At 49.2% G+C, this 13759-nt stretch overlaps 1 protein-coding gene and 1 non-coding gene across 6 annotated transcripts in view; one reads left to right on the top strand and one right to left on the bottom strand.

Annotated features, from left to right (window-relative positions):
• The window catches only part of LOC110385420 (dynein axonemal heavy chain 1), a 56666-nt gene that overhangs the window by 27497 nt on the left and 15410 nt on the right, over positions 1–13759 (top strand). For 4 of the 5 annotated variants that reach the window (XM_038015383.2, XM_038015385.2, XM_038015387.2 and 1 more), the window contains exons 46-62: positions 246–451; positions 522–684; positions 789–949; positions 1312–1527; positions 1861–1955; positions 2038–2176; positions 2378–2540; positions 2609–2778; positions 3196–3417; positions 3761–3922; positions 5976–6153; positions 6631–6761; positions 7631–7736; positions 7828–7982; positions 8272–8460; positions 9130–9259; positions 9646–9793. In XM_038015383.2, the coding sequence (XP_037871311.1) occupies positions 246–451; positions 522–684; positions 789–949; positions 1312–1527; positions 1861–1955; positions 2038–2176; positions 2378–2540; positions 2609–2778; positions 3196–3417; positions 3761–3922; positions 5976–6153; positions 6631–6761; positions 7631–7736; positions 7828–7982; positions 8272–8460; positions 9130–9259; positions 9646–9793 (2734 nt within the window). The remainder of the gene's footprint in view (positions 1–245; positions 452–521; positions 685–788; positions 950–1311; positions 1528–1860; positions 1956–2037; positions 2177–2377; positions 2541–2608; positions 2779–3195; positions 3418–3760; positions 3923–5975; positions 6154–6630; positions 6762–7630; positions 7737–7827; positions 7983–8271; positions 8461–9129; positions 9260–9645; positions 9794–13759) is intronic. The other variant, XM_038015384.2, reaches the window with a different exon arrangement.
• Positions 11324–11395, bottom strand: TRNAM-CAU (transfer RNA methionine (anticodon CAU)). Its single transcript has one exon. It is a non-coding gene; the product is annotated as a tRNA-Met (tRNA).

Genomic DNA, 13759 nt, shown 5'->3' with positions numbered 1-13759 from the left:
GATGATCATTATATGGGTTGCTTACTACTGGAGGAGCCAACTGAGACTCACCTCGTGACGCCACGTTGCTGACTCTGGTAACTGTTTAATGCTTGGTATGCTGTATGCCAAGATAATTGGACAAAGTTTACCACCTCATTATAATTTCTGGTTAAGGTTAAGTTTCTATTTTACGGTCGGTAATGTCAAACCTATTGATAATTATTTTGGTTTTGGTGAGAGTTGCGATAATGCTTCTGTCGCAGATATCGAAGTCCCGACCATAGACAACGTGCGCAGCGCGGCCCTGCTGGGCTACAAGGTGTGGTGCCAGCGGGCGGCGCTGTGCGTGGGGCCCACGGGCGCCGGCAAGACGCTCACCATCACCTCCAAGCTCAGCCGCGGACTGCACAAGAAGTTCATTTGCGAATTCATCGTGTTCTCGGCGAGGACCTCGGCCAACCAGACCCAGGTACGCGGCGGGGCCCGCAGCCGGCCGCCCCACTGTATCCCCTTGCTAATGGCGCCGGTCGTGTGCTCAGGACGTCATCGACAGTAAGCTGGAACGTCGGCGCCGCGGAGTATTCGGGCCGCCGCCGACCAAGTACCAGGTGTTCTTCATCGACGACCTCAACATGCCCGCGCTTGAGGTCTACGGAGCGCAACCTCCCATCGAGCTGCTCAGACAGTTTATGGACTTTTCTGGTAACGTTTTTCTATAAAACTTTATAGAAATCGAAGTAGTTGTTAGGTCACAACATCTATTACGTTACTGTAATATAAATTGACAATCATACGGCGTGGTGCAGGCTGGTACGACCGTCTGAACATAGGCGAGTTCAAGACCCTGGTGGACGTGACCATGGTGGGCGCCATGGGACCGGCCGGGGGAGGACGGAACCCCGTCACGGCCAGGCTGCTGCGCCACATGCACTACATTTCATTTACGGAGATGGAGTATACTAGCAAGGTAGGGATACACTTACTGCGACGGGTCTGTGCGTGCGACGGCGCACTGTGGCAGGCACCCAACATCCAGGGTGCCAGGCGCAGCTGCCGGCGCTGGAGTATCACTGTGGTTGCGACGAGAGGGCCTGATCACGGGCTCTCCTATGTGTCCCGGCTTAGATCCAGGATCAAGCTCGGACATCAGGTCGAAGATTACAGAGCTTATCATTTTTATGCCTATCGTGGTCTCTCAAGTGAAGCTCCATCCCCCTGACACGAGGATCCGGTAGGAGCCTCGTTGTTAAAAAAAAATTGCATTCAAGCACACGTAACTATCCTCTTTTAATTTCTTACTAAAATAGTAATAATTTCATTTCTTCGCAGTACACAATCTTCAGCGTTATCTTGAAGTCTTGGACGAGAAATTTCGACAAGGTGTCGATAAGAGAGGCCCCATTCTTGAAGGCGTCCATAGATATCTTCAGCTCTCTCGTGGAGGAACTTCTGCCGACTCCTACCAAGTCTCACTACACTTTCAACATGAGGGATCTTAGTAAAGTCTTCCAGGGTATACTGATGATGGATCCTCGGCTTGTCAAGGTTAGCTGTTTGAACATCTGGTTCTAAATATTACTTGTAGATGTCCTTAAAAGAATTATCTTTGGACCTACGTAGGAAGATTTTATTGGGACAAAAAACGGAATACTTATTAGACATTCACGACTTCACCCTCCGTAATGTTGACAAAATATATTCCTCTGAGAAGTAGGCGTTTTTTCTTCTTAAAACTTTGAAGATGATTGAGTAGATTTGACGCGAAAGGCAAACAAATAATAACAATAATGTGTGAATGAGAACAAAGACAAAACAAACACAAACACCAGTTGTGGTCACGTCGAGTAACTGCAGTGCTCACTGTCTGACCCAACCCAGGACGAAGACGACGTCATCAGGCTGTGGTACCACGAGCACCAGCGCGTGTACCAGGACCGTCTGATCAACGATGAGGACCGCCAGTGGTTTGTCAAGTGAGCTCTCGCCGCCTTCGACATTACGAGTTATTTATTGTTATTTTATTTAGAACAGATGATCGCATTAGGATTCTTCCAGTTTACTAAACAAGAAGATCCGTTCGGAGTTCGGCAAGAAGCCGGGCGAGGTGACCGGCGGCCGCCTCCTGCTGTTCGGAGACTTCATGGACCTCGGCGCCGACGACAAGAAGTACGTGGAGATCACCGACGCCGCCGAGGTGAGGGGGACAACGGGATGATCTACCACGGAAAGTCTTCGCTGGGATCTTGTGCGTTTGCAAGATTTGGCAAAATTGTTCTGCTTTAATGCAATCGGTGTCGATGATGCGTGTGTCTGTTGGCGGAGTAGGTTCGCGACAGTTAGGAAATGTTTCTCAAATTTTTTAATCTTATTTGATTTGTTTTTGTCCACATTTCAGTTAAATGAGATCTTGGCCCACTACCTGCGCGAGTACAACGCCTCCACCACCGCCCCGCTCGAGCTGGTGCTGTTCGAGGACGCCGTGGCTCACCTCTGCAGACTTTCCAGGATCATGAGGCAGCCGATGGCCAACGCCCTGCTCCTCGGGATGGGAGGGTCGGGTGCGTCCCCCGCGCCGCTGTGCCGTGGTGTGGCGTGGCCCCGGCTGTACGGCCCCCTCTGCCCCCAGGTCGCCAGTCGCTGTCCAGGCTGTCGGCCTCCATGTCGGAGCTGGCGTGCGTGCAGATCGAGATCACCAAGTCGTACGGGCAGCAGGAGTGGCGGGACGACCTGCGGCAGACCATGCTGAAGGCCGGCGCCGAGAACAGAGGAACCGTCTTTTTATTTTCGGATGCCCAGGTTCCTACAGTCCTTCTTCATCTTATCAAACTTATAGGTTGCTGAGGGATTAAAGTAGTGTAACATCACGACACTCGCGGAAATGGTGAGAACAAAGAGATACTAAATTAACGAGATAAGTCGCAATTGACTAGTCGGTGAATCGGATTGTTGCTTAGAGCCGGGCGGCCCCCGGGATCTATGGTCCCCTCGCCATCACACAACTATCGCACCGGGGGGTTCAACATATTATAACAATTGTTCATCAGTTCCTTGTAGGGAGCAGACAATGTGACCCTCACTGTTTCTGTATTCGACGTCAATTGAATAATACTTGTTATTTTGTCTTAAATTGTGGGTCTCCGTGAATTACTCTGATGGCTTGCGCTGCGATGGGGCGGTCTGCGCTCTCGAAGGTGGTCACGTTGCATGTTTCAGATAAAAATGGAATCGTTCCTTGAAGACGTGAACAGCATCCTGAGCTCGGGCGACGTGGCCAACATCTACGAGCCCGAGGACCTGGACCGGATCTACATGTCGGTCCGCCACGCCGTCATGGAGATGAACCTGCCCGCCACCAAGACCAACCTGTTCTCCTGCTACCAGAAGAGGGTCCGGAACAACTTGCACATCGTTATCGTCATGAGCCCCATCGGAGATGTGAGGGGACCTTTACTTATTTGTTGATGATAATTAACGTGGCGTCAACCACAAGTATGACCCTCTCCATAGTGCACAGGTCGTGCTCATATGTCAACAATAAACAAATAATTATTAGTTCTTAGTGGTCGTGTAACACAAGGATTCCTTATACATAAAAATCAAACTGCTGAATCATGTATTTATACACCCAAATGTGACTTCTAATAGTCACACAGGTACTATCGTGCACGGGTCGGTACTGCCGCCTTGTGCCTACCTGTTTCTGCCGCAAAGCTGTAACGTCTTCTGTTGGGGAAGGAGCGAGTGTGTGCCGCGTTTGTACTATGTACTGTGCGGGCAGGTGTTCCGCGGCAGACTGCGGCAGTTCCCGGCGCTGGTGTCGTGCTGCACGCTGGACTGGTACAGCGAGTGGCCGCGCGCCGCCCTGCGCTCCGTCGCCAACCACTTCTTCACCAACATGCCGGAGCTCGACACCACGGCCGATGTGCTGGACGCCATGGTGGTGAGCGACAGGACCCGCCATGGTTCGGTCCGGGACTATTCCGTCCCGCTCGATCTTAAAATGACCCCCTCAGCAACAAGCCTATCTAACAACATGCTCGTGTAGAACAAAGCTTATCCACAGACCTCGGCAGTGCTCACGGTGGTTACCATTAAACTCGTTTTCCTTTGTTGACAATACATTTGACATTGACATCGACAGTTCTAACATTTTAACAATAGTCCAACTATAGGGGGTGATCACATCCTTCAGTTAAACTAAACGCATCTGTCTCAAGACTGGTTGTTAACTTATATTACCGCGACGACCCAACCGCCGCCCCCCATGTGACACTCGCGCCCCCAGTCCGCGTGCTGCGAGGCGCACGTGACACCCCACCCCTCATGTGACACTCGCGCCCCCAGTCCGCGTGCTGCGAGGCGCACGTGGCACCCCACCCCCCATGTGACACTCGCGCCCCCAGTCTGCGTGCTGCAAGGCGCACGTGACCCCCCGCCCCCCATGTGACACTCGCGCCCCCAGTCCGCGTGCTGCTAGGCGCACGTGACACCCCACCCCCCATGTGACACTCGCGCCCCCAGTCTGCGTGCTGCGAGGCGTACGTGACACCCCACCCCCCATGTGACACTCGCGCCCCCAGTCTGCGTGCTGCGAGGCGAACGTGACACCCCACCCCTCATGTGACACTCGCGCCCCCAGTCCGCGTGCTGCGAGGCGCACGTGACCCCCCGCCCCCCATGTGACACTCGCGCCCCCAGTCCGCGTGCTGCTAGGCGCACGTGACACCCCACCCCCCATGTGACACTCGCGCCCCCTGTCCGCGTGCTGCTAGGCGCACGTGACACCCCAACCCCCATGTGACACTCGCGCCCCCAGTCCGCGTGCTGCTAGGCGCACGTGACACCCCACCACCCATGTGACACTCGCGCCCCCAGTCTGCGTGCTGCAAGGCGCACGTGACCCCCCGCCCCCCATGTGACACTCGCGCCCCCAGTCCGCGTGCTGCTAGGCGCACGTGACACCCCGCCCCCCATGTGACACTCGCGCCACAGTTCGCGTGCTGCTAGGCGCACGTGACACCCCACCCCCCATGTGACACTCGCGCCCCCAGTCTGCGTGCTGCAAGGCGCACGTGACCCCCCGCCCCCATGTGACACTCGCGCCCCCAGTCCGCGTGCTGCTAGGCGCACGTGACACCCCACCCCTCATGTGACACTCGCGCCCCCAGTCTGCGTGCTGCGAGGCGTACGTGACACCCCACCCCCCATGTGACACTCGCGCCCCCAGTCTGCGTGCTGCGAGGCGCACGTGATACCCCGCTCCCCATGTGACACTCGCGCCCCCAGTCTGCGTGCTGCGAGGTGCACGTGACCCCCGCCCCCCATGTGACACTCGCGCCCCCAGTCTGCGTGCTGCGAGGCGCACGTGACCCCCTGCCCCCCATGTGACACTCGCGCCCCCAGTCTGCGTGCTGCGAGGCGCACGTGACCCCCCGCCCCCCATGTGACACTCGCGCCCCCAGTCTGCGTGCTGCGAGGCGCACGTGACCCCCCGCCCCCCATGTGACACTCGCGCCCCCAGGCTGCGTGCTGCGAGGCGCACGTGACCCCCTGCCCCCCATGTGACACTCGCGCCCCCAGTCTGCGTGCTGCGAGGCGCACGTGACCCCCCGCCCCCCATGTGACACTCGCGCTCCCAGTCTGCGTGCTGCGAGGCGCACGTGACCCCCCGCCCTCCATGTGACACTCGCGCCCCCAGTCTGCGTGCTGCGAGGCGCACGTGACCCCCCGCCCCCCATGTGACACTCGCGCCCCCAGTCTGCGTGCTGCGAGGCGCACGTGACCCCCCGCCCTCCATGTGACACTCGCGCCCCCAGTCTGCGTGCTGCGAGGCGCACGTGACCCCCCGCCCCCCATGTGACACTCGCGCCCCCAGTCTGCGTGCTGCGAGGCGCACGTGACCCCCCGCCCTCCATGTGACACTCGCGCCCCCAGTCTGCGTGCTGCGAGGCGCACGTGACCCCCCGCCCCCCATGTAACACTCGCGCCCCCAGTCTGCGTGCTGCGAGGCGCACGTGAGCGTGGCGGAGACCAGCGCCGCGTTCCTGGCGCGCCTGGGCCGCCGGAACTACGTCACGCCGATGTCCTACATGGAGATGCTGTCCGCCTACAGAGACATGTTCAGGAACAAGAGGAACTCGATACTCGAGGAGTCCAACGCCCTCAGGAACGGTACGGTAGCTGGAAGATGTTTAGTAGCTTGTATGAACGAAAGCTTTGCGAAAGCTTGCTATGTAGTACTTTTTGACTTCGTCGATTAATTTGTTTATATTCGCACACTGGATCTGATCAAGCCGCCACCCCCGACCGGATGTCCCTGGACACCCAGCCCCGGTCCTGCCGCAGCGCCGCGTTAGTTTCTGCTCTCAGCTGATATTGAGTATGGCCGTCCGCCCTCTCGCGGTTGCCGCTAAGTATTAAGTGGTTACGGAGCCCATATAGATCAACAATGTAAATTTCGCCACCCTCTTTGAGTGTCCTTCTGAGTGTCTATTTCACAGTGTAACGGTTGCCCTCTCTTCAACACGAAACAAATTGCTGCTTCACGGAAGAAACAGGCAGGGCGGTGGTATATACCCGTACGGGCTCACTAAGTGCCCTACTGCCGGCGATGTGTGGTGGATAATAACACATTCTTATCCTATCAAGGCTTGAACAAACTGAATCAAACCGAGATAGAAGTGAAACAACTTCAGATTGAACTGGCTGAGCTGAAACCCCTGATGGAGAAGGCGGCCCAAGAAACCAGGGTAGTCATTGAGCAGATCGCGATAGACACTGTGAGTTTAAGTCCTTTGTGATAATCGTGATGAAATGAGCTAACTCGTTTACCGCGCTTAGTGCTTCGTTTTCTCGTTAATGATCTTAAACGGCGGTAGGCAGCGGCTTGGCTTTGCCCCTGGCATTGCTGAAGTCCATGGGCAACGGTAACCACTCACCGTCCGGTGGGCCGTATGCTCGTCTGCTTACAAGGGCAATAAAAAAAAGAAAAAAACAAGATTTGACTTTTTGTGATAGCTTCAGTTTTATTGGAAAAAAAGTCTTGTTTCAATAGGTTAGATGTGGTTCGTAAAACTCGTCCTACATGTGTGGAGAGTCACCGCTGGTCTGTCTGCTGGTCTGCGCCGCCCCTGCCTGCTTCTGTCGCAGAGCAGCCCTTCCGCCTCGACAGCTGGGCAGCTATTGTACCATAGAACTGAACTTAGAACTCGTGTCTCAATGTGGGTGGCGGCATTCACGTTGTTGATGTCTTATGGGCTTCGATAGCTTAGCACCAAATTAACCATTAATTAATTAAAAATTATTATTAAGTTAAAAAAGAGTCAATTTTGTACCACACGGTCTGTCCGAAACAGCCGGTATGAATTATAATTGCGGGTTTGATTCCCGATCAGGAGCAGGGGAATATCTTTGTAAGAGAAGCCTGGCTGTCTCGGGTTTAGGTGTGGTCTTGGTGCTGTGCCCGGCATCGACAACACGGGGGGAAATCAGGCCATGGGGCCGCTTGATGACAAATATATATTTATTTCTTTTCTTACCAACTGGCCTTGCCAAACTGATGATAATATAGCTTTCAAGCTCAACCTTCAACGTTGTCGTGGCAATAAGTGTAAGCAGTAAGTCTATGTGGTTCTGTTGTGTGTCCCAGGCCATAGCGGAAGACGCTCGGTTGAAAGTGGAGAAGGAGCAGGCCATAGCGGAGCAGATGGCCGCCGAGACTACGGCCATGGCGGAGGACGCTCAGAGAGATCTCGGTGTGTCTTTATGTGCCTAGGAGTCATAGCGTTACCTTGAGACGCACGTAGGGCGCCCCGGACCCGCCGCTCACGGACCCTCTGTACGCAGACGAGGCCCTGCCGGCCCTGCGCGCGGCGGAGCAAGCCCTGCAGGAACTGAACAGGAACGACATAGTGGAGGTGAAGGCTCTGAAGAAGCCGCCAGCAGGAGTCATTCTCGTCATAGAGTCGCTCTGTGTGGTCTTTGATATCAAACCTATCAAGGTATTGTAAATTGTAATTGATTCAAGAAGTAATTAGTGTTCTCAAGTGTTTGAGTCAACGGTATATTAGTTTAGTAAAGTAAAGTTCAGCAGACGTTCCTGACGCCACCCGCAGGATAACGCCTTTCTAAAGAAATTCCAGATCTCCCGTTTACATGCCTTTCTTCAGAGAAGCTTGCACAGTGCTTTCAGCAGCTCTCATGAACCTCGCCGATGTCCACGGGTGACACGTTAAGGGCCCGTTTTCATCCCTTAGTAGAAGTGTGGATCGATGTGATCTCATGTCGCAGGAGCCCGGCGCCACGTTCGGAGTGAAGGTGCTGAACTACTGGCGGCCGGGCAGCGCCATGCTTGCCGACCCCACCGCCTTCCTCGACTCGCTCATCAACTATGATAAGGACTCCATCACTGAGGACACCATCAAGAAACTGAAGAAGTTCATACAGAACCCAGACTATGAACCCAACAAGATTGCCAAGGTCTGAGCTTGTCGGCTGTGTACTTGCTGGTTTCATCCTGAGATCATTTGAAGGAATGTCTGTATGATTTTTATTTATCTACAAATTATGCCAAATTTTGTTGTCCAGCTCTGAGGTTATCGGCCATTACGTGCTGATATATATGGATTTCAAGCCAAAGATTCATTTAAGTACTTAAAATACTGCTTTATAGGTACTACGTCGGGTTCGTTATAAACCAGTAATCCAATAATAAAAATACAATACAGTTTACACATAACAAAATATACAGGCAGGATTATTGTCAAATGATCGGGTTCGAAGGACAATTGTTCAATATGTAACTTAAACGCCCAAAATAGCGACCATGTCCAGATCACTCGGTCACACGAAGTCTCATAGAGCATTCATTTTTGTTTTTCACGAAACAGCAGTAGATCCGATTCTGATAATTGAGAATAGCCGTATCGATTATTTAACTTTTGACTCAAATTACGTCACCACGTATCTCCTCCTATACGAAAGGAACTTGAAACACTGTAGGAACCAGAGTTTGGGTGACATCCCTATGAAGCCTCTTGCCTTGCGGGAATCGGGCTGGTTTTTATTTTGCCAATACATAAATAGAATGTCCTGTACATCCTTAATGTTGAAGCAGTAGTGAGGCAGCGCGTGTTGTGTGTCGCGCAGGTGTCGAAGGCGTGCATGTCGCTGTGCATGTGGGTGCACGCCATGTACAAGTACTACCACGTCAACACCGGCGTCGCGCCCAAGCGGGCCGCCCTCGCCGAGGCCGCCGCCCGCCTGCACGCCGTCACACGTAACTAGCGCCTCGCACTCGCCGCACCACTGGCCACCACACTTGCCACTCTACTCGCCGCCACACTCGCCGTCTAGCTCGCCGTCCCACTAGCCACTACACCTGCCACTCGTTTCCCCACTCGCCACCCCACTGCCACCACACTTGCCACCTCCTTCCTTGTACAGGTACCTGTATCCTGCCTATTTCTGCCGGATACAAAACATTATTATGCCGATGTACATTGTACCCACGTCGGGAGCAGTCAGCTCGCAGTCGATGCAAACACAACAAGTGGGTATATAGCTAATTAACTAACAGGTAGTCTGTATTCCAGCATATTTAATTGTATTTTTTTTTTAAATTGTATGAAATTTCCTAATAGCATTTAATATTCATTTCTATAGGAATGTTAGAAAGCACAAAAGCTAAGATGAGAGCTTTGCTGGAAGGCATTGCGAAGCTCGACGCATACCTCCAGGAGAAGGAAGAGGAAAAGAGACGGATGGAGGAGGACATCAACCAGTGCCTCGCCAGGATGGACCGCGCCCACAGGTGGGACCGGCGCGTGCTCATCATTATACCGCAACATTAGAGACATTTCGGCTAGCCTCACGAAACATTACAAATTGATTGTTCGTAGTTTAGATGTAGACTATAATATTTAATGATTAAAGATAAATAATAGTTAAAAGAACTAAAAACCACGCTTTTATAGAAAAATCCTAAAAAATTGATAATTAATTTATATTGCGTGGGATGCGTCGTGTGAATAGCTGTAAATATTTAATTGACAGATACGAGTAGAAGGATTATTATTTTAATAATAATAATATGTATCACGTTGAACGCCACATGAAAAATAGAGTATTTTCATTCAGGCCACGGTGCTTACCGGTGATCCTTATGTTACTGAACCTTTCAGGCCACGAGGGTCATCCGTAAGCCGCGTGAGGGTTCCAACGTAAGCGCTTCGTTCAAGCCACAGATTGCAGCTGTGTATCAAACAGAACGCGTGTGGAAGTGAGCCGCGGGGCCCTTGAGCCAAACCGAAGGGCGTGGTTTTCAAATCCAATTGAAAATTGTAGTTTTCATCAAGATTAACAGCCTTTTAAAATATCTTAAAAACTATTTTAGATGGCAAAAGTCGCTAATTTTAATCTTCCGTGCAAATAATCGCATTTATAATTTTTTAAATGAAAATTTCAAGTTGATAAAAATGACTGATTTCCTGATTTTGGCTCGGCTTGAATGGAACAGTACGCTTGGCCCACCGGTGGGACGAAAGCGTTCAACCTGTTGAAAAGCACCCCTTGCTTTTTTGTGTATTTATTTGCGTTTTCTAATTTTCTATAAAAGCGTAATTTTCAAATTTTTTAACAATTATAAAATGCGGTGTTACAATTAAACATCAACAGGTAGGGTAAGCAGCGGCTTGGCTCTGCCCCTGGCGTTGCTGAAGCCCACGGGCGACGGTAACCACTCACCATCAGGTGGGCCGTGTGCTCGTTTGCTTGACTGAATTTGACTAACCTTTTACGCTATCGAGAACATTAAAAAACTCGCACTAAGCACACTGTTCTATATTGCATACTTAAAACGTGATTCAAAATTATTTAAATCGTTACGTAGGTACGACACATTTATGAACATAATTTCTGTAAAAGGATTGTCCTGAATTAGTTTCAATATTTTTTCATAGATGGCGTAAAAATAGTACTTTTCACAAAACTTATTCTAATGTAACTTTGTTTTAAACGATTCTGTAAAAGATTGATATAGTTGTAGTAGTACTCAATAGATGGCGCTTAAATGAATATTAAGCAACGCACCAAAAATTTAGTTCATTCTGATTAGAGCATTCTCATAAATTTTACTGTAATTTCACAGAAAGTATCAACAATGCGTAGATGGTTATGCTTATTAAAATAATTATTTAAGTATAAAATAAATTATGTATGTTAGTTTTGGTATTTTTTATTTGTATTAAAGAAATCTCGGTCGATTAGTTTTCTTATAAGATTTAAATTAATAGTTTTACTAGATTTGTTCCGAAGCTTACATAAAAAAATAGCAAAAAGAACTTAGCAGAGCGTGGTTTCGATCCACGGACCTCTGGGTTATGGGCCCAGCACGCTTCCACTGCGCCACTCTGCTACAAGAAGTTACTTTGAAATTTAGTATTAGTTTCGGTTACGACCATATTGAATCAAATGAGATTTAATAATATTTTATCGTCATTACGTCGTCATATCGCTTTGTGCCTCTGTGGTGCTGATGTGTGGATGGGATTTTTTAATTGATTTTAAATCAACTGCTCAAGGAGCTAAAAATCACACGACTGATTGTTTACTGAACAAAGAGAACAACCAGAGTGCACAGCATTATTATGAATGAGACTTGGCGGGGGACCCGAGGGGTCGGGACGCGATATTCCAACATTACTAGCTGAGAGTCTAGTCACTACTCAAGCTACCATATCCCGTTTAGGTTACCAGCATAGGTTGTTGTAGTTATAGTTGTAGTCATACACAATACCGTCTTTACCATAAGGGCACACGGGGCCCGTGCCTAGGGCCCCCATTCTCAGGGGGCGCCGAAGGACCGACAATTTCTCTCACACATTTATTCTCAAAACATTTTTGTCGGGCACATTACACTTTTTTCACAAATGAGTAATCTTATCAGAAAGTATTTAATTTTACAAGGCATATAATACACCATTATATCGATGACTGCGCCTAAATCAACTATATTAATAATATTTCTGAACGCATCCAACCTAATTGAATCTAGCGATATTATATCTAGCGATCACGATAACGGTTTCCGTTACCGTAATCGTAACCAAAAAACCAGCAGCATTCTAATATCATTAATGACACATTATATCATACTGTATTTTATTACCTATAATAAATGGTCATTTATTTATTTATTTATTTATTTATTAAGTTGCACCAACAAAGTGATCATCAATACAAAACATTGACAAGTTGACAAAAGTTCATGGCAGATGTCACCTCAATTATAGGTGCAATCAACAGTGCATTAACATCAAAAATAAAAAAAATATACAGCTAAGATTTGAATACATTTCATTCATTGCTTATGATTAATTTAATTGGGAGATGATCCGCGACAGATTTTTCCTGTAAGTAGTGAGACAATCAGAAAAAACATCTCATACTATACTCAGTAAAAAAATTATATTATAATTCGCTTTTTTTACTTTCCAAAAGGGCCTCAAATTCTTGTGTGCCCAAGGGCCCCAGCCTGATTTAAGACGTCCCTGGTCATACATACATAGGGCTGTCACAAGTAGTCCATTCCCGATCCTGCGGACAGAATGGAAAGCAGTCGACGTCGCCCAAAACACGTCATCTCGGATCCTCCCGATCCACTAACGGTGCTTTTAGGTACTTCAAGCACCGGTCACCGTTCTCGTCGAACCCGTCGCTTGCGACGAAGGGCTCGACGAGTAAATTAACTCTCAGACACAGCCCACTGAGTTTCTAGCCGGATCTTCTCAGTGGGTCGCGTTTCCGATCCGGTGGTAGATTCTGCGAAACACGGCTCTTGCTAGGGTTCGTGTTAGCAACGTCATCAGGTTTGAGCCCCGTGAGCTCACCTACTAGCCACGGTTACGCTGAAATAGCCCCTAAGGCTATCAGCTTAGGCAGGATAAAAAAAAAAAAACAAGTAGTCTCCACTTGACCCTGTCATGCGCTAGGCAAAAAAAAACATGCTTTTTATCTAAATTGTATGAATATGAAATGAGTAGGTGGGGTTTCGTATACCTATATATTTTTTTAATTGCCTATATGTTTGGGCGAGCTCACAGCCCACCTGGTGTTAAGTAGTTACCGGAGCCCATAGACATCTACAACTAACTATGTAGCGCAAAATTGTAAAAATTATAATTGTCTATATTTCGAAGGGTGTAACTACTAATGCGTCGCAATTGAGTTTTAATGCAGCCCCACTGATTTGTTCCCCTTTTGATCGTTGTGATGATTCGATAATCGATTTTTGATTTTTTGATGACCGATTCGGTGATGACGATGTACGAACGCCTTTTTGGTACAACAGTACAACAGATTAATTTAGTTTTTGTGTCAAAACAGCAACCAATGCTAATGATCATAAACGCGAGGCAGTACACGACACCTGATGGAAGCGAGACCGCGTACTGCGGCGCCAACAGGTAGTGGCTGCAATAAGGATATCTCTGTTTATAGATAGAAACATGACAATATCTATATACGTGAAGCAAAAACTTTGTACCCATTTTTACGAAGATTGCGCGGACCGGAGGAGTATGAAATTTCTCACACTTATAGAGAATATAGAGAAAGAAAACATTACACACACTACCATGTATTTGACACAACACGCATGCATACTATTTTGTTGTCAAACATTATGAGTAGTAGTAGTTCCATATTTTCAACTGGAAAGGCAAAGGTATCATACCATGCAGTCTAATATTTTATAAAAAAATTAAAATAAAAAATGGTA

This window comes from Bombyx mori, chromosome 14 (genome assembly GCF_030269925.1).
Source record: "Bombyx mori chromosome 14, ASM3026992v2".
In the NCBI taxonomy this organism is placed as follows: domain Eukaryota; kingdom Metazoa; phylum Arthropoda; class Insecta; order Lepidoptera; family Bombycidae; genus Bombyx; species Bombyx mori.
The sequence above is the reverse complement of the archived record's forward strand: the minus strand, read 5'-3'. Positions and strand labels throughout refer to the sequence as shown.